General features: G+C 41.8%; 1 protein-coding gene across 1 annotated transcript; it reads left to right on the plus strand.

Moving 5' to 3' along the window:
* The first annotated feature begins 233 nt into the window (after positions 1-233).
* Positions 234-22,310, plus strand: LOC134655431 (peptidylprolyl isomerase domain and WD repeat-containing protein 1). The gene is made up of 12 exons (XM_063510899.1): positions 234-436; positions 749-909; positions 2,458-2,596; positions 3,572-3,659; positions 8,969-9,120; positions 9,935-10,110; positions 10,946-11,064; positions 14,074-14,266; positions 15,052-15,286; positions 19,168-19,356; positions 19,922-20,073; positions 21,634-22,310. Exons 1-12 carry the CDS (start codon positions 319-321, stop codon positions 21,775-21,777), a joined length of 1,866 nt encoding a protein of 621 aa, XP_063366969.1. The 5' UTR covers positions 234-318; the 3' UTR covers positions 21,778-22,310.
* The last annotated feature ends 917 nt before the right edge of the window (positions 22,311-23,227 follow it).

Here is a 23,227-nt window from a genome sequence, read left to right on the forward strand (position 1 = left end):
CAAGCGTTTTTTTAACGCGCGTTGAAAAAGCTGCCGTGCGAATGGGGGCTTAGTAATTAATTTCTGTTACTGGGGTAATTAAACAGTATCTTCTGGCAATGCTTTCACAAAAAAAAACATCCTCTTGACGCTGTCATTACTGTCATTAGTGACATTTTATTAATCAAAGTCAAATCAACTCGTTTAGCATAGAGTAACTTATATATACTGTCGTTTAGTTTTCGGCTCTAATTCCATAGCATCTTATCTTAATTTATCAAAACATACTTATTATACTAGCCTAGCTCGCATATAACATCAATAAGAAACTCATAAAACATGTCTGCGGAAAAAAGGCCAGCCAGCCCGGAGAAAGCAGAGGAATCTGAAGATGCCGACGCCTGGATCGGTCCTATGCCTTCAGAGGCTGCTGTACCCAAACATAAGAAAAGAAAAGGTACTTAATGGAAAGGACGCTAACCACGAAGAATTTAGTTCATTGACCCGCCATTGATTGTCTCTATCGCACGCGCATAATTATATTGCTGTCCCGTTCGTACAGTGGCATTGACCCGCGGCATCATTGGCGCGATAGCAATATAATTAAGCGAATTATAATTGTACGAAATTATTCGTGTCCTTATTTTATCCCTGTAGAATGTAGTTAATACAAAGGATGTAAAGGACATGTATTTAATTTAAAAACTAATGAAATGTCTTGAAGATAAATTGATTTTATCATGTGCTAATGTTTTGGTTTTTGCCTCAGTTCTGGAGTTTGAATCCTTGTATTTGGAGAACCTGCCGTCCTCGGAGACCTACGAGCGGAGTTACATGCACAGAGACGTGGTCTCACATGTGGTTGTCACCAAAACTGACTTCGTTGTCACGGCCAGTCAAGATGGACACCTCAAATTTTGGAAGAAACAGGTACTTTTTGAGTCTATCATATTTTTATTGGAATTTGACATTTATGGTGGCACTGCCACACTTTCACACTATTGCTTGCTGTCATTGCAGAATTAGCTTAGTCGGACTCTGGTTTATGTACATTAGGGTGGAGCGAAATCCAAAATTCTTGAATATAGCAATGGAACCCCTCTAAAAGGATGTCTAATTTTTTATTATTTAAGGGAAAAATAATAAAAAAAATATTGGTATATACTTTTAGCCCTCTACTATTCGATTATATATAGCAATATATGTATATTTTTAATTAATTTAATTTATGCTTATTTTTTTTATAACAAGTTTTATTCATTAAATAACATCTTTTTGTAACAGATATACTCGATTCCTATACTTATTTTTGTTTATAACGTATATTTTTATGACACGGTAAAACCACGTAAATCGAGGTTTTATGGAAAAGGCCCTTTAACCCAGATACTGTGCACAAATTGGAGTTTACAACTAATTACAGAACCGTGAAAACTATTTTGAACGTGATAAGATAATAAAAATACTACTAGTAAAAGTAAATATATGCCTAACATAAAAAAATTTTACGCTCATTTAAACATATAAGTAACCCATTTTTTGCAGTAAAATGATACTTTTCGTAATCAATAACACCGTTACTTTGCCACAAGAACGTCAAAAAAAAATGACTCATATATTTTTTTTACACTGTAGCATTTTCCTTGTTTTGCGTGAAATTGCTGTTTAATATGAAAGTTTGAAATTTTATTATTTCATAAATATTGAAAAAGGCACAAAATTTTTGGTAATAACTTATTATACGCTTATTAAGTATTATATAATTTCAATAAAATGTACACATATTAGTGAAATAGTATATTTAAATAATTGATGAAAATTTACCTTTATTAATTTCTTTAGCGGCTGGGTAGAGGGCTAAAAGTAGTGTTTATTTTGAAACTTGATATAATCACTATAATCTACATGACAAACTGCAACTTTTTGTACCGGTTCCACATTGATAATCAAATTTTTATTTTTTCCCATACAACGACGCTCCACCCTAATGTACATTGCTTTTAGTGTTTCTACTCTGCACATTGTACAATATATTTGGGCACTTTGGCCGTTATTATCTATTTGAAGCTGACTGTAAATTCATCGTTGAACGTCGTAACTAGTTAGAATCATCAAATCAGCCTTCATCAGCCTCGCGAGGAGATTGCTGCGCGAATCAGCTTGTCGGTGGAGATGTGCCTTGCCTAAGGTCATGCAGCTGAGGCACATCCACACAGACAAAGCGGCTTCGTGCGGCAATTTCCTCACAAGCCAGCTTGTTCTGTGTGGACCCCTCTGTTTCAAACCAGTGAGGCATTACTTCAAAAAAAAAATACTTTGATCAAGTATGAAGGCTATTGTGAGGACTATTGTTTGTTCTAAGAAGCTGTTGTACATATTCTGTAGTTAATTTTAATTTAATTACTAAGGTCTCTTGTCACGTCAATTTGGAAACATAAATATTTGTATTTGTATTACCCCTTTATTGTGATATTTCAGGAGGAGGGCATAGAGTTTGTAAAGCATTTCCGCTGCCACCTCTCCACCATCAGTGACATCGCGGCCAACAGCACCGGGTCTCTTCTGTGCACTGCGTCTCCGGAGAAAACGCTCAAAGTCTTTGATGTTGTCAATTTTGGTAAGCAATGCATGCCAATTTTAAATTTAACATGTAGATGTAGTTAGCTAAAGTTGGAATCCTTCAACTCCACTTCCCTTCGTATGTCAAAGCACTTAGAGAAACTCGAATGTATGAAGCTAATAACATAACCACTCTAAGATGGTATTAAAGCATTTTGTAATGTTTAATATAATAGGTTTAAATTCGTTCACACTGATCAGTGCTTATATAGGTACGTAAAACGAAGTGTTAAGGACTCTGTGAAAAATGAAAATAATGAAAATGAAAAATATTTATTTTAAACTTTTCACATCTGTGCTGATGCCTCTTTTAAAGTACTTAATAGAGATATGTGTATTGCACCAGTCTTCCGTAATAGTAGCTTACAATTGTGGTGTGTTTATAAATATATTACTCTGTGACATTATATGGGGCATTATCTATGAAAAGGGACCTTATTCTCGATGGCGCCGACTCCGCACAGCGTCGCGCGCCATTGTATTTATATCGGATCATCGTTAATAATGGCGTAAGCGCCATCGACAATAAGGTCCCTTTTCATAGATAACGTCACATATTAAATTTAAATTAAATTGTGAATACAACTCCTTTTGAGGGTCTTAGGGTATTCCACCTGTCCAATACATATCTTGGTCCAATGTGTATTTGCGTCTCACATTTTACTTAATTAGATAGTGAGACGTAATGCACATTGGATAAAGAGATTGGACAGGTGGAATACCACCTTTAGACACGAACTCCTACTTTCTAACAAATACCTTTATCAGATTTCTAGCCAAGGGGCTGTTCATAAATTACGTCATCTATTTTTGACGATTTTTGACCCCCCCCCCTAAAATCATCCATAAATCATGCTTAAAATGACCCCGTTTCTTCCTACGTCATGCTATCATCATCCTCCCCCCCATGATGACTGTCCACTAAAATGACACCAAAGTGGCCATTAAAATGCCACCATTTTGTATGTTCCAGATATGATCAACATGTTCACAGTGGAGTTTGAGCCGTACCGAGTGGAGTGGGTGCATTCTGCCGGCGATCCCATTTCAGCATTGGCAGTGTAAGGATCCTAAAGTACACTGAGGGGCTGCCGCGAAAACCGAAATTCTCTCCGGGATCTTTCTCTTTTACTCCAATGAAGGTGTAATTAGATTAGAGAGACAGATACTTTGAATTTCGCGGTTATAGCCCAGAATCACAATTTTTGATATTAAGTTATTAACTTCGTAAGGCCCACCACACAAAAAGTAAATCGGAATGAATTTCGTTTGTTTTAAAAAGGAATGAAACAAAAGAAATGCTACTTTATTTTATTTGGTTAAAAGTTTGAATTAGACTGCAGCCAATATGTATGTACATATATTGAATATTGAACCTTACGAGGATAAATCAGGGGTCCATTTCTCGAACGATATTAGACTAATATTATTAGCCCACGAACTGTCAAATTGTATCTTGACAACACACTAATATTAGACTAATATCGTTCGAGAAATTTGCCCCTGGCTGTCAAAAATGCGCAGTTGAAAATCTAGTTACCATAAAACACATGGCGCCATACAGCGTTATGTATCCATATTGTGGTTTTATCGAAAAATGGTAAAGAAAAACCGGCCAAGTGCGAGTCGGACTCGCGCACGGAGGGTTCCGCACCATCAACAAAAAATAGAGCAAAACAAGCAAAAAAAACGGTCACCCATCCAAGTACTGACCCCGCCCGACGTTGCTTAACTTCGGTCAAAAATCACGTTTGTTGTATGGGAGTCCCACTTAAATCTTTATTTTATATCATCATCTGTGAAAATTTCAACTGTCTAGCTATCACGGTTCGTGAGATACAGCCTGGTGACAGACGGACGGACGGACGGATGGACGGACGGACGGACAGCGGAGTCTTAGTAATAGGGTCCCGTTTTTACCCTTTGGGTACGGAACCCTAATAACAGATAATAGTGAATGAAAGTTTACCCAATTTGCCGTTAGATGGCGCTGTACGCTCCGTTGACTCGCGCTGGCAAGATTTTTATTCCAAAGCACATAGGTCGCGCGTGCGTTGTCTCTTCGCTTCGGCCGGCTTGGTTCATCCAGTATGCGTACTGACGTGGGCCGAGGATACTAACCTAACCATCTTCTTGGGCCTCTTTCGCGGTGTGGCGGGCCGGCCTTCGGGCCAGGAAAACTGAAACACTGCACCATAATAATTATTACAAGTACATATGGGGCTACTTTTCCACACTAGTGCGTAAAATAGCACTTTTCGTGCGTATGTCGAAACTTTAAAGTGCCATGTGTACTGTAAAACGTTGTTCGATACACGTGCGAATAGGTAATTCGCAACTCGTGTCGATTTAAAACACTCCCCTCTGTCGTGTTTTAATTTATCGCCACTCGTTTCGAATTTCCTTTTTTTCGCACTTGTATCGAAAATAACTATTCCAGTACATATGGTGCTGGTGGTCCTACTTTCCCGCACTAGTGCGGAAATAAGCATTTTCCGTATCTATATGCTAGAACGCAATAATAACCGTCTGAGAGGTCATCAGTATAAGCTGGTGTCCGCAGGTCCTACAATAATCCTCATAGACACTTCTTTAGCAACAGAGTGGTCAAAGCTTGGAACAAACTCCCAGAAGACGTAGTATCGGCCCAAAGTGTCAATGAGTTTAAGAATCAATTAGATAAGCACAATGCTAATTCTACTCAACACTGAAAACTCATGACTCTGGATTACAGGCATTATCAGTTATTTCAACTGCCTACCTGCTTTAGAAATAACTAGCTGTTGCCCGCGACTTCGTACGCGTGGATTTGTATATTGGTGGTTATATATTCTACATTAGCTTAGAACATTGTGCAGCAAGAGATTGCGGTAGGACGGTTAATCATTTGTTAATTATTAATATTATACAACGCATGAGACTTTGTCTTTCACAACCTACGAAGTTTCAAGCCCCTAACTGAATAAAATTGTCCTCGTTATAATCCCTCTAAACCCCCTTAGAAGATTTTCATGTCCTCTATTTAATAAAACCTACTACCTAAATACCTATTTACGAAGTTTGAAGTTCCTAGCTTTAAATAAAATTTGAACCCTATACAAACTTTCAACCCCTTTTTAATCATTTTAGGGGATGATTTTTTAAAAGCTGAAATTATTTTTCTTGTATTCTAATAATATGCCTTTATACAACGATTCAAGTCCCGCACTCAAAACAATGTTTGGCCTCCAAACAAATTTTCAACCCCTTTTTCACCACCTCGGGGGATGAATTATCAAAATCTCTGAAATTAGTTTTCTTCTCTTTTGACAAAATACATTTTTACGAAGTTTCAAGTTTGTAGCTTTAAATAAAATTTGAACCCTATACAAACTTTCACCCTGTTTTAACCCTGTTAGGGGATGAATTTTACAAAACGCTAAAATAACTTTTCCTGTCTTCTAATAATATCCCCAAATAGAAAGATTCAAGTCGCGCATTCGAAAAAATGTTTGATATCCATACAAACTTCCAACCCCTTTTTCACCACCTTAGGGGATGAATTTTTAAAACGCTGAAATTAGTTTTCTTGTATCTTAATTTAATACCTTTTTGCAAAGTTTCAAGTTCCTAGCTTAAAATAAAATTTGCACCCTAAGACGAAGTTTCATCCTCTTTTTATCCCCCTTAGGGGTTGAATTTCCAAAAACGTAGCAATTACTTTTTTTTGTAATCGGCTATTATGCCTTTCTAAGAAGTTTCAAAGCTAATGGATTAAAACTTTCAACCCCTTTTTAACCCTGTTGGGGGATGAATTTTACAAAACGCTGAAATTATTTTTCCTGTATTTTAATAATATCCCGAAATACAAAGATTCAAGTCCCGCGTTCGAAAAAATGTTTGATATCCATACAAACTTTCAACCCCCTTTTTACCACCTTAGGAGATGATAATTCAAAAACGCTGAAATTAGTTTTCTTGTATTTTAATAACATATATTTTTACGAAGTTTCAAGTTCTTAACTTAAAATAAAATTTGAACTCCATACAAACTTTCAACCCCCTTTTAAATGAGGGGATGAATTTTACAAAACGCTGAAATAACCTTTCCTGTCTTCTAATAATATCCTCAAATACAAAGATTCAAGTCCCGCACTCTCAAAAATATCTGATCTCCGTACAAAATTTCAACCCCGTTTTTACCACCTCGGGGGATGAAGTTTTAAAAACGCTGAAATTAGTTTTCTTGTTTTTTTTAATTTAATACCTTTTTACGAAGTTTTAAGGTCCTAGCTTAAAATAAAATTTGCACCCCAGGTCAAAGTTTCATCCCCTTTTTTACCCCCTTAGGGGTTGAATTACCTAAAACGTCGCAATTCCTGTTTTTTGTCATCGACTATTATGTTTTCTAAGAAGTTTCAAAGCATTTGTGATGGATTCAAACTTTCAACCCCTTTTTAACCCTGTTAGGGGATGAATTTTCAAAAACGCTGAAATAACTTTTCCCGTCTTATAATAATATCCCCATATACAAAGTTTCAAGTCCAACACTCACAAAAATATTTGATCTCCATACAAACTTTCAACCCCTTTTTCACCACCTTGGGGGATGAATTTTCAAAAACGCTGAAATTACTTTTCCCGTCTTATAATAATATCCCCATATACAAAGTTTCAAGTCCAACACTCACAAAAATATTTGATCTCCATACAAACTTTCAACCCCTTATTCACCACCTTGGGGGATGAATTTTCGAAAACGCAGAAATTAGTTTTCTTGTTTTTTAATTTAATACCTTTTTACGAAGTTTCAAGGTCCTAGCTTAAAATAAAATTTGCACCCCAGGACAAAGTTTCATCCCCTTTTTACCCCCTTAGGGGTTGAATTACCTAAAACGTCGCAATTCCTATTTTTTTGTCATCGGCTATTATGTCTTTCTAAGAAGTTTCAAAGCATTTGTAATGGATTCAAACTTTCAACCCCTTTTTAACCCTGTTAGGGGATGAATTTTCAAAAACGCTGAAATTACTTTTCCCGTCTTATAATAATATCCCCATATACAAAGTTTCAAGTCCAACACTCACAAAAATATTTGATCTCCATACAAACTTTCAACCCCTTTTTCACCACCTTGGGGGATGAATTTTCGAAAACGCAGAAATTAGTTTTCTTGTTTTTTAATATAGTACATTTGTACAAAGTTTCAAATTCCTAGCTTAAAATAAAACTTGCACCCCATACAACCTTTCATCCCCTTTTTAACCCCCTTAGGGGTTGAATTTTTCAAAATCGCTTCTTATCTCTTGTACACTTTATAAATTCAACCTAGTGTGCAAATTTCAACTTTCTAGCTTTTGTAGTTTCGGCTCTGCGTTGATGAATCAGTCAGTCAGTCAGTCAGTCAGTCAGTCAGTCAGGACACTTGCGTTTATATATATAGATTACTTTTCACACTACCTATTCGGAAAAGAGCTTTTTCTTCCCTGCTAGGAGGGATCAAAGTGGCACTTTTCCTCCCTGCTAGGAGGGATCAAAGTAGGTAACACTTTTCTGTTCTAGCACACTATTTTTACATTTTTTGCACATTATTTGTTTAGTTTAAATAATCTGTTTAAGCATCAGATTGTGTCAACACTAAGATTTTTTTATTTTCCTCATAGTTGATGTGAAAAGCAGTATGTGTCACACGGTATCTAAAATTATTTTGTCTTGGGCGTTAACGCTTGAATCCCTCATTACGCTCAGGATTCTACTTTAGAATTCCTCACTACGTTCGGGATTCTATTGTAGGATCCATCGCTTCATTCAGGATTCAATGTACGCCCTTGACGGAAATATATCATTTTGATCCCTCGTAACACAAACTACTATTTTACACTACAAATACTATTTGACGACCGGTCTGGCCTAGTGGGTAGTGACCCTGCCTGTGAAGCCGCGGTCCTGGGTTCGAATCCCAGTAAGGGCATTTATTTGTGTGATGAGCACAGATATTTGTTCCTGAGTCATGGTTGTTTTCTATGTATTTAAGTATTTGTATATTATATATATCGTTGTCTGAGTACCCACAACACAAGCTTTCTTGAGCTTACCGTGGGGCTTAGTCAATTTGTGTAAGAATGTCCTATAATAGTTAATATTTATTTTACAATTTATAAATGATATTCTATTTGTGTATGTGTGTTGGGCCCGGTGTAGGTGCATTCCATTGTCACTATTGTTTACAGTCAGTGTTGGCCGAAAGTTAATGCGAATTGAAAATGTTGGCCATTAACCATTATAAATTGAACCTTAAACCGTATCGGACGATTATAGTTTACGATTCAATTTATAATGGTTAATGGCCAGCATTTTCAATTTGCATTAACTTTCGGCCAACACTGTTTACAGTTCAGAGAAAGGCAGCAACAGGATCCACATATTCGACGGCACGCAAGCCTCGGGGGCTCCGCTGCACACATTCGCGACCCTCCACCAGAGCACCGTGGCCACCATCCGCTACAACCCAGTATACGAGACAGCGGTCTCCGTCGACAAAGCCGGTATTGCATTTATTTATTGCTGATTTAAACTTATACGGTTTTTATTACACAGAGTGATGATTATTGAGTAAAAATTGTAAAAGTAAAACAAAGACTAAAAAAAACCGACCAAGTGCGAGTCGGACTCGCGCACGGAGGGTTCCGCACCATCAACAAAAAATAGAGCAAAACAAGCAAAAAAAACGGTCACCCATCCAAGTACTGACCCCGCCCGACGTTGCTTACTTCGGTCAAAAATCACGTTTGTTGTATGGGAGCCCCACTTAAATCTTTATTTTATTCTGTTTTTAGTATTTGTTGTTATAGCGGCAACAGAAATACATCATCTGTGAAAATTTCAACTGTCTAGCTATCACGGTTCGTAAGATACAGCCTGGTGACAGACGGACGGACGGACGGACAGCGGAGTCTTAGTAATAGGGTCCCGTTTTTACCCTTTGGGTACGGAACCCTAAAAACTACCTATACAATATTTTAACTATATGTACAGTGAGCAGCAGAAGCAGAAGTGACACGCTCTTATTCTCGTAAAAATAAAGTCGCGTCAAGATCATTTTGAACACCTGGCCCGCTTAGCAACTTCTGCTGCTGACTGTACCTATTTATCAATTTTCAATCGAATTTTTTTCCGAAACCGAAGGCTCGGTTTTGCTCTAGTTTCGGCCCCTTTGGACGAAACCGAAACCGAAACTTCAGTTGGACACTTCCGAAAATACAGTTTCGGCAGTGTTTAGAGCGAAAACGAAACTTCGGCCGAAACGAAATCTTTATCCCGAAGGATCGACCACTAATTCTAAGTACGTAAACATCTTAGGTATAGTGGAATACTGGACCGGCCCAAAGCATGAATACAAGTTCCCTAAGAACGTGGACTTCGACTCTAAGCTGGACACGGATCTGTTCGACTTCGTGAAAAACAAGACTTACCCGACGTCAGTGGTGTTTTCGCCGGACGGGAAGAAGATGGCCTCCATCAGCCTGGACAGAAAGGTATTTGGTTCAAAGTTTACTCCTTTGGCAGGCGTGGCTCACTCCGCGATTTTGTCGCGTCGAATATGTTACACAACGAAGGCCGCAAAAATATCTGACACGATCTTATTTGTAGTGCCATAAGAGGGCGTTTTTTTTTTGTTGTCCCAAACACTTTTTTTTCAAATTTGGGTTTTTTTATGTTATTCCTACTCAGAATCACGAGCTCTTTCTATACTAATAGGAGAAAGAAAGTGTCCCAAAATTTCCATACATTTTTCGATCTTTCCATTACGCGACCACCATACAAAGTCTATGAAAAATGGTGACGGAATGGAAATTAAAACCTTAGGACACTTTTTTTCTCCTATTAGGATAGAAAGAGCTCGTGATTCTGAGTAGAAATAACAGAAAAAAACCCAAATTTGAAAAAAAGTGTTTGGGACAACAAAAAAAAACGCACAAGAGCGTGTCACATATTGTTGCGGCCTTCGAAGAGTAACATATTATTGCAGGTGACTGTACCTACTGTACATGTGGCCTAAACCAATTTTGGTGTCTAGCCACAGTAGTTGCCGCGCACCGCTACGGAACGGACGCCTGCTCGCGCTTGCTACCTAGCGGTCATATCTGTCGTAATAGACGCGTTTTGTTAGAGTGAATCTTCTGTAACTAGTACTATTATTTATTCTGTGCCTTTGTTACAATTGATGTTCTGTACATCCTGTCAAATAGTGCCCAAAATTTGTTCTGCCCTAATAACTTATACGTATTTAACTTCATAGTTGAGACGAGTGGACCCTTTGTACTTATTCTGTGTTAATACTTTACGTGTGTGTTTATGTTGGTATAATAGGTGCGTGTGTTCAATTTCGTGTCAGGCCGGCTGAGCAAGGTGCTGGACGAGAGCCTGCAGCGGTTCCAGGAGCTGCAGCACCAGCACCAGCAGCTGCCCAACATGGAGTTCGGACGCAGGTGAGGCTGTGCAGGGTCGTGTCAGGCTGAGCAAGGTGCTGGACGAGAGCCTGCAGCGGTTCCAGGAGCTGCAGCACCAGCACCAGCAGCTGCCCAACATGGAGTTCGGACGCAGGTGAGGCTGTGCAGGGTCGTGTCAGGCTGAGCAAGGTACTGGACGAGAGCCTGCAGCGGTTCCAGGAGCTGCAGCACCAGCACCAGCAGCTGCCCAACATGGAGTTCGGACGCAGGTGAGGCTGTGCAGGGTCGTGTCAGGCTGAGCAAGGTGCTGCACGAGAGCCTGCAGCGGTTCCAGGAGCTGCAGCACCAGCACCAGCAGCTGCCCAACATGGAGTTCGGACGCAGGTGAGGCTGTGCAGGGTCGTGTCAGGCTGAGCAAGGTGCTGGACGAGAGCCTGCAGCGGTTCCAGGAGCTGCAGCACCAGCACCAGCAGCTGCCCAACATGGAGTTCGGACGCAGGTGAGGCTGTGCAGGGTCGTGTCAGGCTGAGCAAGGTGCTGGACGAGAGCCTGCAGCGGTTCCAGGAGCTGCAGCACCAGCACCAGCAGCTGCCCAACATGGAGTTCGGACGCAGGTGAGGGTGTGCAGGGTCGTGTCAGGCTGAGCAAGGTGCTGGACGAGAGCCTGCAGCGGTTCCAGGAGCTGCAGCACCAGCACCAGCAGCTGCCCAACATGGACTTCGGACGCAGGTGAGGGTGTGCAGGGTCGTGTCAGGCTGAGCAAGGTGCTGGACGAGAGCCTGCAGCGGTTCCAGGAGCTGCAGCACCAGCACCAGCAGCTGCCCAACATGGAGTTCGGACGCAGGTGAGGGTGTGCAGGGTCGTGTCAGGCTGAGCAAGGTGCTGGACGAGAGCCTGCAGCGGTTCCAGGAGCTGCAGCACCAGCACCAGCAGCTGCCCAACATGAAGTTCGGACGCAGGTGAGGCTGTGCAGGGTCGTGTCAGGCTGAGCAAGGTGCTGGAGGAGAGCCTGCAGCGGTTCCAGGAGCTGCAGCACCAGCACCAGCAGCTGCCCAACATGGAGTTCGGACGCAGGTGAGGGTGTACAGGGTCGTGTCAGGCTGAGCAAGGTGCTGGACGAGAGCCTGCAGCGGTTCCAGGAGCTGCAGCACCAGCACCAGCAGCTGCCCAACATGGAGTTCGGACGCAGGTGAGGGTGTGCAGGGTCGTGTCAGGCTGAGCAAGGTGCTGCACGAGAGCCTGCAGCGGTTCCAGGAGCTGCAGCACCAGCACCAGCAGCTGCCCAACATGGAGTTCGGACGCAGGTGAGGGTGTACAGGGTCGTGTCAGGCTGAGCAAGGTGCTGGACGAGAGCCTGCAGCGGTTCCAGGAGCTGCAGCACCAGCACCAGCAGCTGCCCAACATGGAGTTCGGACGCAGGTGAGGGTGTGCAGGGTCGTGTCAGGCTGAGCAAGGTGCTGCACGAGAGCCTGCAGCGGTTCCAGGAGTTGCAGCACCAGCACCAGCAGCTGCCCAACATGGAGTTCGGACGGAGGTGAGGCTGTGCAGGGTCGTGTCAGGCTGAGCAAGGTGCTGCACGAGAGCCTGCAGCGGTTCCAGGAGCTGCAGCACCAGCACCAGCAGCTGCCCAACATGGAGTTCGGACGCAGGTGAGGCTGTGCAGGGTCGTGTCAGGCTGAGCAAGGTGCTGGACGAGAGCCTGCAGCGGTTCCAGGAGCTGCAGCACCAGCACCAGCAGCTGCCCAACATGAAGTTCGGACGCAGGTGAGGCTGTGCAGGGTCGTGTCAGGCTGAGCAAGGTGCTGGAGGAGAGCCTGCAGCGGTTCCAGGAGCTGCAGCACCAGCACCAGCAGCTGCCCAACATGGAGTTCGGACGCAGGTGAGGGTGTACAGGGTCGTGTCAGGCTGAGCAAGGTGCTGGACGAGAGCCTGCAGCGGTTCCAGGAGCTGCAGCACCAGCACCAGCAGCTGCCCAACATGGAGTTCGGACGCAGGTGAGGGTGTGCAGGGTCGTGTCAGGCTGAGCAAGGTGCTGCACGAGAGCCTGCAGCGGTTCCAGGAGCTGCAGCACCAGCACCAGCAGCTGCCCAACATGGAGTTCGGACGCAGGTGAGGGTGTACAGGGTCGTGTCAGGCTGAGCAAGGTGCTGGACGAGAGCCTGCAGCGGTTCCAGGAGCTGCAGCACCAGCACCAGCAGCTGCCCAACATGGAGTTCGGACGCAGGTGAGGGTGTGCAGGGTCGTGTCAGGCTGAGCAAGGTGCTGCACGAGAGCCTGCAGCGGTTCCAGGAGTTGCAGCACCAGCACCAGCAGCTGCCCAACATGGAGTTCGGACGGAGGTGAGGCTGTGCAGGGTCGTGTCAGGCTGAGCAAGGTGCTGCACGAGAGCCTGCAGCGGTTCCAGGAGCTGCAGCACCAGCACCAGCAGCTGCCCAACATGGAGTTCGGACGCAGGTGAGGCTGTGCAGGGTCGTGTCAGGCTGAGCAAGGTGCTGCACGAGAGCCTGCAGCGGTTCCAGGAGCTGCAGCACCAGCACCAGCAGCTGCCCAACATGGAGTTCGGACGGAGGTGAGGCTGTGCAGGGTCGTGTCAGGCTGAGCAAGGTGCTGGACGAGAGCCTGCAGCGGTTCCAGGAGCTGCAGCACCAGCACCAGCAGCTGCCCAACATGGAGTTCGGACGCAGGTGGGATTCAACACATGTTTATTTTACTTTGTTTTAGGCCTGGTGAACGGATAGACGTTTTTATGTATAACCTCTGCAAGCGAGAGGAGGTAAAAAGAATTGTGGTTGTAATCTAGTTCTACACGTAATATTCTGCGAAATATCTTAGCTATTTTTATTTTATTTATAGCATAGAAAGAAAGAGTGGTAATTCCATACATCAGTTTTCTTATTTCGAGTTATTTCGTAGTCTACATCCAACGTCAACTAGTGGAACTATCAGTACCGCTGCTTGACACCAGATGTCACAAGTTTCGCTACTGACTAAAAGCTAAATTAGCGTGCGCTATCATGTTTAGACCTCACAAAATTTTACAATCCACAGAATGGCCACCGAACGAGACCTGGAAAAATCCGACTCTGTCCACTACGCGAACATAACCTTCGACGCGAGCGGCCATTTTGTCCTGTACGCCACCATGCTAGGGGTGAAGATCGTCAACCTGGTCACCAACCGCTGCGTCACCATGCTAGGCAAGCCGGAAAACCTAAGGCCTTTGCACTTAGCACTTTTCCAGGTCAGTTAGTACCTTAACCTACTAAGGCCCAAGGTACCTGTAGTACCTATTCAGTTCGATGTAATTTAAACCATGTTCAACTGGAACATAGTCGCTTTTGCTTTGTTTAGTTCAAATTTCAAACAGCGCAAAATCAACTCTATTTCCTACAGTTTAGGTTCAAATTTCAGTGGCAAATTTTGGATGTTTCGTTTGTATGGCTGGGCCTTAGGAGGAATTAATATTAGTAAAGAAAGAGTGGTAACTCCATACATCAGTTTTCTTACAAGAACGCGAGTTATTTAGTAGTTGACATCTAGCGTCAAGTAGCGGATATTATCAGTTCTGCTAGTCGACTTTCAGGCTTTATGATTTATAAGTACCTAATAAACATTATTAAACAAGTAGATAGCAGTGGCGGGTGTCCTCAGAACTCGATTCCGATTATAAAATACAATTGCAAATATCTATGAAATATTATAATTACTTAAAAAATTATGAAGTCCCTAAATGTTTACACTCCTCTTTTGAATAACTTCATAGTTAAAGTGTCATGCTATGGAACTTGCTAACTATATAACAAAAATCACTAGTGAATTCATAATTCAGAGACAATTTCAATATGGCGGTTTGTTTACATAGTTAGTAACTTAGTACATAGTTTGTTTACATAGTTAGTACATAGTTTGTTTACATAGTACTTTACAGTAATCTCTTAAGTAAGTTCATTCCACAGCCGGTTCTCGTGAATGAACTTTATTCATTATTTCAACTATCTATAAATGTTACCATGAATTTGTCCACAGGGCCGCACCAACCAAACAAAAGTGGCCTCAACCCTCGAGATGGAAGGCTCAGATAACCCCACCCTGCTCAACATCAAGACGGACCCGACGCTATTCTGCACGGCCTACAAAAAGAACCGATTCTACATGTTTTCTAGAAGAAGTCCAGATGACATCAAGAGTCCGGACGCTGACAGAGACATATTTAATGAAAAACCGTCGAAGGAAGACATCATTTCTGCAACGGAAGGGCAAGGTAAGCTTTACACGCGATAAATGTCCTCTTAAGACCTAATGTCCTTTTAAAAGGACATACTTAAAAATTGGAAACTGCAAGAAAGACTGGGTCTTAAGAAGGTATATGTTCTGCACGGCCTACAAGAAGAACCGCTTCTACATGTTTTCTAGAAGAAGTCCCGATGACATCAAGAGTCCGGATGCTGACAGAGACATATTGAATGAGAAACTGTCTAAGAAAGACATCATCTCGGCGACGGAGGGGCAAGGTAAGCTTTACACATAAAACCACGAGCTCTAGCCACGAGCGCCGAGTCGGTCAGTTTGCGAGTTGCTGACACTGTCAAATGTGTCGCCTCAGCTGTGTCGCCGCGCGCGAGCCTCCCGCGCGCGCGCCCTCCCCCCGCCTCCTCCAAATCATCATGTCGTCATCGTGTTTACGCGGATGTCGTCGCCGGTCCGAAAGTCGCATCGAACCGGGTTAGTGTACCTGTAAAGGGTACTGAAGAGCGAGCGGCTCCCAAGGAGAAGCTCCCTGTTGCCAGTATGGATGAGGAGGATTTCACACTGGTATCAAGAAAGAAGAAGGTAATTCATAATTCATAATTCATAATTTATTTATTGCTTTTATGGGTTTTACAAGATTTTATAGTATTTACATGTTCCAGCATAAACCCCGTTGGGGCACAGCAATATACATAAAGACTTAAAAACTAATACTTATAAAACTAGCACACACTAGCAATTAACATTATTAAGACTTATAATTAAGATACTCCTTTATATTGTAAAATGAGTTTTCAACCAAGAACTTTTTTAGTTTTTTAAAGAATGTTGAATCTTTCTCTATATGTTTTAGTTCTAACGGTATGTTGTTATATACTGTAACTGCCATATGGTAAGGACCGGAATTCACTATTTTTAGATTTGTGAAAGTGCTAGCTAATTTGTTTCTTTTCCGCAGATTTTGATTCCTTGGAAAGTTATCTCTTGTTCGCTCAAATAAATGTTTTTGTTTTTTAACTAATTTACACAATTCAAAAATGTACAGTGAAGTTAACGTTAATATTTTCATTTTTTTGAAATAAGGGAGGCAACTCTCCATGTCATTTATATTTGCTAGTATTCTTATACACTTTTTTTGTAGCAAAAACAACGACTCTACGTTCGTGCTATTCCCCCATAAAATGATACCATACGATAACCAAGAATGGGCATAGGCATAATAAGCATTAGTTGCAGCTTTTAAGTCTGTACATTTCTTCAACATGGAGAGGGCATATGTAAATTTGGATAATTTTATCGAGATTTTATCAACATGTGCCTTCCAATTTATGCAGGAGTCTATTTCGACACCTAGCAAAGAACATGACTCAACAACCGCCAATGATTCATTATTATAGCAAGGGTTCATATCAATTGCTGGCTTCTGATAAGGTTTTATCTGCATGATTTTAGTTTTAGAAATATTCAATTGGAGATTATGATCATTCAGCCAATCTAATATTAATTTAAAAGTACAATGTAGTTTATTGTTTAGGTCCTCACTATCGTTGCATTCAAATATTAAGGAGATGTCGTCGGCGTATAGCACGGCCTTTGTACTTAAGATTTTAGACAAATCATTAATGTAAATTACGAATAGGATACAGCCCAAAACACTGCCCTGTGGGATGGAATTTTGTACATTCAGTTTCTCAGACCTAATTTTAATCATGCGTTTATTTTTATAATCATGGTGGTAAATTTCTACGTATTGTACTCTACTTTTCAAATAAGAGGAAAACCAATTGAGAGCTAAACCACGAACACCTATACCATAAAGCTTTTGTTTAAGAATTTCATGTGAAACTTTATCGTATGCTTTGCTCATATCCAACATCATGGCTATTGCATATTTCCGATTATTAATCACTCTGAGAACTTCGTTTATAAAGTCATAAAGAGCCGTTATAGTGGACCTTTTTTTTCTGAAACCATTTTGATTGTTATCATAAATTTCGAATTTCTCACAAAACGAATTTAAACGCTGTGCCATTGCCTGTTCAAATATTTTCGAAAAAATGGACAACAAAGATATTGGTCTATACTGCTGAGGATGATTTGCATTTTTTAGTTTAGGTATAGGTTTTATTATTGATATCTTTAATAAGTCTGGAAAGGTGCCCTCTCTAAAAGACTGGTTAATTAAATCTGATAGAGGTCCTGTTAATTCATTTTTACAGTATTTTACTAGGGTCGGGGGTATCTCATCGAAGCCAGAAGTAATTTTATTTTTAAGTTTAATAATTATTTTTTCAATTTCTCGCTCATTTGTTGGGTATAAATACATAGAGTTATTCAAAGGTGAAATTACCGGGCGACCTTTGGGTATGTTATTTTTTTGTATTTTTCCCACAGATATAAAGAAATCATTAAATATATTCGCTATTTCTCGGGGTTGGCTTATAATTTTGTCATTAATTTCCAATTTTATATTAGTTTCTTCTCTATGCACTACTTTGTTTGTACGTTCTTTAATAACTTGCCACATTGTTCGAGTTATATTTTTTGATGAGATTATTCTCTTTGTATACTGATTTTTTATTGATGCTTTTATTGATCTTTTTAATATTTTTTCATAGTTTTTATAATAGTCATGTAATACTTTACTTTCTGTCTGTGATATTAGTATTCTTAGCAAACGTTTATTTTTACACGATGTTTTTAATCCCTTTGTGAGCCAAGTCTTTTTGTTTTTGTTACCTACTTTTATTGTTTTTTTAGGTATGTAAGTGTTGAGGAGTGTCACTAAATGTCCGTGAAAAGCGTTAAAATTTTGATTTATATTTTGGTCTGGTTTGATGAGAGCACTCCAATCTGTCGTTTGTAGTTGGGCTCGAAATAGTTCATTACTTGTGTGATTAAAAATTCTTTTTTCTATGCGCATTGCCTGATTTTTAGTCTGATTTGCAGTTGTAAGAGTGACAGTAATTGCTTTATGGTCTGAAAGGCCAAAATCCTTAACACTATGAGAAAATAGGTCTTTGTCAAAGTTGGTGAACAATATATCTATACAGGTAGAGCTAGTATTGGTAACTCTAGTTGGTTCTTTAACAAACTGTACAAAATTATAGCAATTAAACAGTTCAATCATATGTTTACTTTGGCTTGAATTACTAAGAAAGTTTACATTCAAATCTCCACCAATTATAATATTTCTATTACAATATTTAATACAAATTATTTTTAATAGCTTTTCTAATTGTGCTGTTACCATATTCATTTCTCTACTACTATTTGGCCAATACAAAACTATTATCACCAAATTCATGGAAGGAATTTCTACTGCACAGATTTCAATGATACATTCTATTGACAATTCTTTTAAACTTTCACATTCTATATATTCTATACTTTTTTTTAGTAATATGCATGCAGGTAGGCAGTGTGGTACCGCCGAACCGGCTAATTCTGGCTTGCAGGTTGCTACACCGAGTAAGGCGCTGTACGTATCGCGCTTGCATTACACCGCCACGGCTGCTGAAGTGGTGGAGTATGTGCACCAGAAGACCGGTTACACGCTGAGGGTGTTCCCGCTTCGATCGCGCCACTACGTGCACTTCAACTCTTTTGTGGTGCGCGTGCGCGAGCGCTGCAGGGGACCATCGAGTGCGCCGACTTCTGGCCGAAGGGTGTCGTGTTTCGGAGGTTCCGGGGCAAACTGCCGAATCCGACACAGGAGCCACGCCGTTTTATCGACTAAATAGCTAGTGTTTAGTTTTAAGTTTATAAACTTTGTCAGTAGAAAAAGACGCGAAATTCAAAATTTATGTGGGACGATTACCCTTCGCGCTTACAATATTTTATATTTGCCGCTTTTTTCTTGGCTTGACAGACTATATGTTAATTGTTTCCCAGGCGTCCAACGGATATACGAGCAGGCCATCCTGCACACGTCACTCGGCGACATCCACATCCGTCTGTTCGGCAAGGACACGCCGCGCGCCGCCGAAAACTTCTGCGTGCACGCCAGGAACGGGTACTACAACGGGCACATCTTCCACCGCGTCATTAAGGGGTTCATGGTGCAGACGGGGGACCCTACAGGTGAGTGTCATGAATAAGGCCGTCTCTATTCGCATGTATTCATATACCCCTTTATTCATAAACGCGCTACAAACCTCAACTAATAATCGTTTGTCCTTATCTGTCATTTTGACTTATGTATTTGTAAGCTTTCTTACAAATCCCTTTGGATAAAACATAATTTAACTAAATCAGGCCCGTAAAGTTTTATAAGGAGGTTAGTTATTACACAATGTTTTGTATAAATTATATTTCCTAAAGTCAAAAGATCAACACATATAAAAGTTCCAAGATTTGACAAGGCATTAGTTTTAACTAAAGCGACTGTCATCTGAACTGGCAATCCAGTGGGGCAACAAGGTCTCATTGGGATTAAACGGGTTTACTCGCGATGTTTCCCTTTACTGAAAAGCGACTGACACACATCAAAATGATTGAATAAAAAAAAAACTCAATGTTTTCTCTCGAACCCGCGAACTCCGGTTTGAAAGTCAAACATCTTAACCACTGGGCTATAAATCCTAGATTGGATTCCTCGCACATTTGATAGTTTGTTCAATGATTTCATTATGTTTTTAATTTATAGGCACCGGCACTGGCGGTGAAAGCATCTGGGGCGGCGAGTTCGCAGACGAGTTCAAGTCTCACTTGAAACACGACCGACCTTACACGGTCAGCATGGCTAATGCAGGACCCAATACTAATGGCAGCCAGTTCTTCATTACTCTGGCACCCACGGTAACTATCATCATCATATCGCAGTCAAGCCTCACTTAAAACATGACCGACCTTACACGGTCAGCATGGCCAATGCAGGTCCCAATACTAATGGCAGCCAGTTCTTCATTACTCTGGCACCCACGGTAACTATCATCATCATATCGCAATCAGACCTCACTTGAAACATGAACGACCTTACACGGTCAGCATGGCTAATGCCGGACCCAATACTAATGGCAGCCAGTTCTTCATTACTCTGGCACCCACGGTAACTATCATCATCATATCGCAATCAGACCTCACTTGAAACATGAACGACCTTACACGGTCAGCATGGCTAATGCAGGACCCAATACTAATGGCAGCCAGTTCTTCATTACTCTGGCACCCACGGTAACTATCATCATCATATCGCAATCAGACCTCACTTGAAACATGAACGACCTTACACGGTCAGCATGGCCAACGCGGGACCCAATACTAATGGCAGCCAGTTCTTCATTACTCTGGCACCCACGGTAACTATCATCATCATATCACAGTCAAACCTCACTTGAAACATGACCGACCTTACACGGTCAGCATGGCCAATGCCGGACCCAATACTAATGGCAGCCAGTTCTTCATTACTCTGGCACCCACGGTAACTATCATCATCATATCACAGTCAAACCTCACTTGAAACATGACCGACCTTACACGGTCAGCATGGCCAACGCGGGACCCAATACTAATGGCAGCCAGTTCTTCATTACTCTGGCACCCACGGTAACTATCATCATCATATCACAGTCAAACCTCACTTGAAACATGACCGACCTTACACGGTCAGCATGGCTAATGCAGGACCCAATACTAATGGCAGCCAGTTCTTCATTACTCTGGCACCCACGGTAAGGATTTATTATGGTGGTTTCTTTTTTAGACCTAGAGGAAAGCTATGCCTTATTGGGATTAGTCCAGTTTCTTGGCTGTTTTCCTGCTCCGAAGATATTCAGTACACATGTTCTTAAAAACTCATTTGTACTAGCCGGGGTTCGAACCCGCGACCTTCGGCTTGGGAGCAACATGCCATACCACTGTCTAGCTACCTAAAGGTTGTGACTTCACATAGGTATTCTGGTCAGCACCCCTAGCACATGATTGGCGCGACAGTATCTCGCGGCGAAATAGACTACCCGTCTTTTTCTAACTACATTAATAAAAGAGGGACGGGTAGTCTATCTCGCCGCGAGATACTGTCGCGCTAATCATGTGCTAGCCCGGCTGGTCACACATAATTTCTTAGGTATAAAAGTTAGCGTTTTTTCTACATTACTGTATTTAAAATAAATTATTTTATACCATGCATGAAATAAAGCACCAGAAGATTAATAGAGAAACGTAGACAGCAGTTATTTTTAGACAATTTCTATTTTAAAACCCGTATCAAATAAAGTAGGTAATTTGATTGTGACGTCACAAGCTAGTGTTTTATATAAATTCCATAGTAGCAAAATCGTTTAGGACAGTTCGAAAATAGAAACTGATTTGACTAGTAGTCAAATACCCTAATAATTGGATGTTTTTTTGTTTCAGCCGTGGCTAGACAACAAACACACAGTATTCGGTCGCGTAGTCCGCGGCATGGAGGTCGTACAGAACATCGGCCAGGCCAAGACCAACCCCAAGACTGACAAGCCATATGACGACATACGACTGGTATCCGTCACTGTCAAGTAACTGTCAATGTCATTAATGTAGTATGGATAGTACGGAACATCGGCCAGGCCAAGACCAACCCCAAGACTGACAAGCCATATGACGACATACGACTGGTATCCGTCACTGTCAAGTAACTGTCAATGTCATTACTGTAAATGTGGCACGGAGTACGGAACATCGGCCAGGCCAAGACCAACCCCAAGACTGACAAGCCATATGACGACATACGACTGGTATCCGTCACTGTCAAGTAACTGTCAATGTCATTAATGTAGTATGGATAGTACGGAACATCGGCCAGGCCAAGACCAACCCCAAGACTGACAAGCCATATGACGACATACGACTGGTATCCGTCACTGTCAAGTAACTGTCAATGTCATTACTGTAAATGTGGCACGGAGTACGGAACATCGGCCAGGCTAAGACCAACCCTAAGACTGACAAGCCATATGACGACATACGACTGGTATCCGTCACTGTCAAGTAACTGTCAATGTCATTAATGTAGCAGGGAGTACGGAACATCGGCCAGGCTACGACCAACCCCAAGACAAGACCGATAAGTCCTATATCCGACTGGTATCTGTCACTGCCAAGTAACTGTCAATGTCATTACTGTAAATGTAGCAGGGAGTACGAAACATCGGCCAGGCCAAGACTAACCCCAAGACTGACAAACTCTACGTCCGACTGGTATCTGTCATTGTCAAGTAACTGTCAATATCAGTAATGTAGCAGGGAGTATGGAACATCGGCCAGGTCGAGACCAACCCCAAGACCTACGACTGGTAGACCCAAGACTTACTAATATTTAATAGGCTACATGACTAATTTTTTTTATGGTATCAATCGATCGGGTTTGTTTTTAGGATCAAATGTCTATATGTGACCCATTGCACTAAAGCAGGGGGGTGTCACTCCGCAGTTTAGGTACATTTGGCCGGCGCGCCCATCGGACAGGCGTATGGCAGTGGGCTGCCGCTCGGCGCGCGCGATAGTCGTGTCACGCGGCGCTCGCGCAAAATTGAAAATACACAATGGCTTCGAAACTTACTACCGTGAGAATCAGACATACTATCTCCGGATAAAAAATGTATGTTTACATAATCAACGTTTGTAATTCCTACATATTTATCTTAAAAATAATAAATCAGTGGGTATAGGTATAAAAACTTGTCAAGTGATAACCCCGTGCCGACACTCACAGGTCAGTCATAAAACTGCAGCGCGCAAAGGAGATTCACGTGTAATTTTATACCTAAATCTGACTTTTGTGAAGGAGTGAATTTTCTGTACGGTAGTACTATTAGTTAGTCTGTGACATCGGCCAGGCTACGACCAGTAAAGCCGGCTTCCCACGGCCCGTGTTTATTACAGGCCAGGCAGGATCGCGCGACGCCTGTGGATGCCTGTGCGATTGATTAAGCCGGCTTCCCACGGCCCTTTTTTTCACAGATCTGACCGC

Source organism: Cydia amplana, chromosome 16 (genome assembly GCF_948474715.1).
Source record: "Cydia amplana chromosome 16, ilCydAmpl1.1, whole genome shotgun sequence".
NCBI classification, from domain to species: Eukaryota; Metazoa; Arthropoda; class Insecta; order Lepidoptera; family Tortricidae; genus Cydia; species Cydia amplana.